The sequence below is a fragment of the Scomber japonicus genome, chromosome 11 (assembly GCF_027409825.1).
Source record: "Scomber japonicus isolate fScoJap1 chromosome 11, fScoJap1.pri, whole genome shotgun sequence".
NCBI lineage: Eukaryota > Metazoa > Chordata > Actinopteri > Scombriformes > Scombridae > Scomber > Scomber japonicus.
In genome coordinates, this window is record NC_070588.1 from 18,866,690 (window position 1) to 18,871,804 (window position 5,115).

General features: G+C 42.2%; 1 protein-coding gene across 1 annotated transcript; it reads right to left on the bottom strand.

Annotated features, from left to right (window-relative positions):
* Positions 1–254: 254 nt before the first annotated feature.
* pcdh8 (protocadherin 8) lies at positions 255–3,699 on the bottom strand. The gene is made up of 4 exons (XM_053328915.1): positions 1,351–3,699; positions 1,141–1,211; positions 759–892; positions 255–604 (listed from the first exon to the last, which is right to left on the bottom strand). Exons 1-4 carry the CDS (start codon positions 3,697–3,699, stop codon positions 255–257), a joined length of 2,904 nt encoding a protein of 967 aa, XP_053184890.1.
* Between the last annotated feature and the right edge of the window lie 1,416 nt (positions 3,700–5,115).

The window sequence follows — 5,115 nt, forward strand, 5'->3', positions numbered from 1 at the left end:
GTCTTGAGATTCTGATATTTGACAAAATTGCTGAATAAATGATTTTCTTTAATATTTCAATCACACATTTATTGGAAAAAGAAACATTTAGTGTGCATCAAAGGAGACAATACATTGAACTCAAATAATAAGACATGAATAAACATACTATATTTTGTGAACATTTTGTTCAATAAAAAAGAAATATGTACACCTGTTTGTTATATAACAACCACTTTACACATTTTTACATCATCTTAGTACATCTCTTACATCTAAAACATAGTTGCAACCTCTAAAGCAGTAGCCACTGTTACAATATTTGGACTCTGCTGGTGGATTTCAGTGCCTGAAACACTAGCGTCACGCTGTTGTTGAGGGAAGTAAGAGGGAAGAGTATGAGTCCTGGAGAAAGTCTGTGCACTGCTCTTTGATTTTGGGCGATTTGTGCCATAACTAGAATCCTTCCAAGAGACAGGATAGCCATGAGGATTGTTGAAAACCGGTACTGGGGAGAGGCCTATTGTGTATGCGTTGTCTCTGGGGGCTCTGAAGCTTTGTGCTGGTATCGCACAGTAGGTGCCTTGGCAATCCCCAGATAAGCTGTTAGTGGCACTGGATGAACCTGAAATAAAAAGTGAAATAAATAAGGATGGGGAATTGTTGATGTAGATGTTACATTACCACCATTTATCATTTCTGTCATTCTGGTGGATATTTATGTTATTTTTCAGCAATGTGTGATGTCAAAGCTTTAAAAACCAAAGAGGAAAACTCACTTTTTAGCCTTGGCTGGAAGGTACTGAAGTTCTTCTTGCCTCCATCTCCACTGATATCAGAGTCGCTGTCATTGAAGTCACTGTCCCCTTTGCCACTGTCCTTCACGCTCAGCTGGTCAGTGTTGCCAATGCCACTGCGAATACAATCAACAGATACAGTATGAGCCACCACTGCATCACATTAGCTTGATTATTGATGCTTTTTTTTTTTACAAACAAGGCCTGTTTCTATCCTGCCCATCTAACCTCATTCCACAAGGATGCCAAAAGCGATCAAACATATGCACGGTGCATGTTAATTAAGTACCCTCAGCTCAGACAGATTTGACTCTGAATAAAGCATATCATATCTGAGAAAAGATATTACATTCAGTTGTCTTACCTCACTTGCAAGCAGTATTTGTCACCTTGCCACACAGATGATGGTTGGAAATGCTTGGAGGGCAGAAACATCTAAGAGAGAACAAACAAAATCACAGCAGAGAGCTTAGTTACCATTTCTGGCACAAAGATCAAGGCAGCAGCATGTGGGAACATCATATGAATATAAAAATAAAAAGGAGGGGAAAAAAGCCTCCTGTAGTTGGCTCACCTTTGTTTCTGACTCCCCACTTCTGTCTTCATACAGGCAGGAATCATCCAGAGAAGAAGAGGTTCTCTCATGGAAGAAGCCTCGTTGACCGGTGTATATGTTTGGTTCTGTTGAGCCGAGCATGGGCATGGGCCTGCTGTCAAACAGGCTGTGGCACACTTCTCTCTTGGAGCCACGGTTTCTCCCTCCACAGCTGAGTTTGCATGTGACAATAACAGCCACTATTGCAATCAGCAACAATGCACAACCCCCGCTGAGCATAATAATGACAATTAGTGAGCCATCCAAGCCGGAGCCTTCTTCATCACTTGACCGCAACACAATGACGACTTGGTCTTCAGAGGGCTCAGTGTCTGTGATGACAAACCTAATAGTGGCACTTGCAGAGAGCGGGGACCTGCCATTGTCACTCACTGCTATTTTCATTTCAAGCACGTCTCCAATTTCAGCTGTCAGCCATTGTTTTAAAGCAATTTCTCCAGTATCTTTGTTCATTGTGAAAAGCTTTGGGTCACCTTGTACAATTTGGTAGGAGAGCTCACCATTCATCGCCTCGTCCTCATCTTCAGCTGAGACGTGGAGGGCAAGATAGCCAGGAGGTGCATTAAAGGGCAAAGAAATATCAGCAGAGTCATTCAGAAGGAGGGGGAAGGTGAAGTGTGGATAGTTGTCATTCTGATCCACAACTCTAATCCTGATTGTTGATTTGCACGAAAGAGAGGGGGAACCTCTGTCTTCTGCTTCGATGACCAAGTCAATCTGCTTGAGAGTCTCATAGTCAAAAGACCGTAAAGTGTACAAAGACCCAGACTGTGAATCTACAGAAACATAAGTGGACACTGGGGATCCTCCTTGCACCAGTGAATCTATGAGTTTGTAAGAGACTTTGGCATTCTTTCCCACATCAGGATCACGGGCAACAAGAGTGGTCACATATGAACCTGGAATATTATTTTCCATGACTGAAACTTCATAAAGAGACTTGCTGAAGATAGGGGGGTTGTCATTCTCATCTGTTACACGGATTGTATACTGTGTGACAGTTTTGAAAGGTGGACTTCCTAGGTCTTCTGCAACTACAGTAAGATTATACTCTGGGATCTTCTCTCTGTCCAAGGTAGTAGTAGTAATAATCATGAAAGTGTCCCCATACGCCTGCTGGAGGCTGAAATGCTCGTGCCCGAGCAGGCTGATTCGCACATACCCGTTGGAGCCGGAGTCTCTGTCCGAGGTGCTGATGAGAGCCACGAAACTCTCCGCAGCTGCAGCTTCTGTGATGTAAGCAACTCCGTCACTGCTGGAGGTCATCGGTTTGATGCTGATTTCAGGTGCGTTGTCATTAACGTCCACGATGTCTATCACAACTTTGCAGCTGGATGGGACAGAGTTCTCTCCTAAATCGGAGGCTTTGATGTTCAGCTCGTATGACCTTCTCTTCTCAAAATCAACCGGCGCCTTCAAAGTCACGTCCCCGGAGTACGGGTCGATGTGGAAAATGCGTGCAGCCTCTGGTGATAATCCATTGAATGCGTACATCACCTCCCCGTTAATGCCATCATCAGGGTCAAAAGCGTGCACTTTGACAACTCGGTGACCCACCGGAGAGTCTTCATTCAGCTCAACTTTCAGTGAGCTGTGCTCAAATGTCGGGCGGTTATCGTTAAAGTCAAGCACTTTGATATTCACAGTCACTGACCCAGACTTTGCAGGCACTCCTCCATCAAATGCAGTGACTTCTATGGTGTAGGAGTCCTCCACTTCCCTGTCGAGCTGCCTCACCAGCACCAGTTCCGAAAACTTCACCCCGTCCTCCCTATCGCGCACTTCAATGGCGAAATGACTGGAGGGAGAAATGTTGTAGCTCTGAATGTAGTTTTCACCCACATCCTGGTCGAGAGCGATCTGCAGAGGGAATCTTGAGTCCAGCGGCACATTTTCCACTATCTCCAGGGTTGTCTCATTGCGCGCGAACACAGGCGCGTGGTCGTTAATGTCTTTCACCTCGATCTCCACGTGGATGAGTTGAAACTTTTCTTTGGAAAAGGCCACAGTGTCGAAGGTGATGAAGCAGCGCGGAGATCTGGGGCAGAGCTGCTCTCGGTCAATTACTTCTGCAACGCTCAGAAGCCCATCTGTCTCCCTCATTTGAATCACAGAAGAGTTGTTTTCTTGCATGAAGCGGAACGATGTGTCGGGGTCATCAGCTGGATCAATCTTTAAGTCTTGTGATAAATTTCCAATCTCGGTGCCTGGTGCGTCCTCCTCATAGGTGACATACCTAGTAGTTGTACACTGAACAGTGTATAAACATAAAACAAGTACAATGCAGAGTCCAACACAAAATCCCATTTTGAGGTGAGGGGTTTTAAATTGCAGCACGGAAAAGTCATAAATGGTGAAGGCTATGCTGTGCTGTGTCAAATCGAATCACAACTGAGTTGACTTTGCAGAGTGACTATAAGCCCCTCCATATGCAAATAGCCTGCCCCGTCGACCAATGGCCTCTCAGTGGTCCACCAAAAGGGAAACGTTTGGCTCTGCAGCAAACTGTTGTTCATTGTTTTTGTCAGCTAATGGTTTATTAGTTAAACTGATTATAGAGTTTTAATCAGGCTGATAACAGTGCCACTGAATAAATCTGCATTTGGCAATTAATCAACAAATAAATCACTTAGAGAACTGTACTTAATAGGAACCCATTCCATCAGAGGAAACTGAAGTCTACCAGTTGAAAGCTTTAAGAATTAATTGGGCGTGTTAGTCTGTCAATTATAAGAAGTTATGCAAAAGCTGATGTGGAAAGAGATTAACATGCATAAAAACAGATGTCAGTGAACTTATGATTGCTGATCAAAAGTAAACAGGAGCTCACAGCAATGGAAATGATCACAAGCACTATTGGTACCCTAAATGTGTTTGCTTAGCTACATGTTTGTGCTTGCTGTTTGTATTAACATGTAAATGAATCAAAGTAGTGGTACTGAGATACTTATATCACAGTTGTTCAAGTCTGTCTTAAAACAAGTCAGGTGCCAAAATGAACATTAAAAACAGGTCAAGCTTACTATAATAAGTTTTGTGTTGATAAAGGATGCCTTTCTCATGGGAAGTTAAATCAACACAAGCAGATATCTTCCCAAATTACAATGTTTATTGCACAAAACTTTCCTGTATGTGTTACTGTCCCTCCACCCCAGCTCACCGAAGAAAAACTGCAAGGGGAAACACAAAAATACATTTTGGCACAGAACAAAGACTGTGTGATTCATCACTTACATTGTAAGCACATTAGGAAGGGATCAACGAATGATTACAGCAAGTAAAAACTGTTCATTTTGGGCATCTGACTATTGTTTTATGATAGGTTTGAAACATTGTGAGCCTATAAAAGTAAACATTAATTATCATTTAAATGTAATATTAGTGATCTAATATCAAAGCCAATCAATGCAAAATGGCATCTTTCAGTGTATTGTGTTATTTTATGGACTACTATTGTCAATGAGTTAACATGGAAGCAGCATTTTTATGTTGTAGTTGGTTGACATGGAGCTAGCTGTATGTCAGAGTTTATCCAAAATGATGCATCACATTTTAAAAGCTTATCTTTGGTTACTGGTTACTATTAATGATAGCTGTCAGATAAATGTAAATTTAAAAGGTGCATTGTTTCCTTCTTAAATGTAGTGGAGTAGAAGTGTAAAATGGCATAAAATGGAAAAACTCAAGCAAGGGATAAGTACATAAAACCATACTTAAGTTAAT

Bases quoted from the DNA above. Each gene is read 5' to 3' on its own strand.
- pcdh8 (XM_053328915.1), bottom strand. From the start codon at position 3,699: ATGGGATTTTGTGTTGGACTCTGCATTGTACTTGTTTTATGTTTATAC. The intron at 1,212-1,350 runs GTGAGCCAACTA...GTTCTCTCTTAG, and splicing joins GTGGGGAGTCAGAAACAAAG to ATGTTTCTGCCCTCCAAGCA. The intron at 605-758 runs GTGAGTTTTCCT...TTTTTATTTCAG, and splicing joins CTTCCAGCCAAGGCTAAAAA to GTTCATCCAGTGCCACTAAC.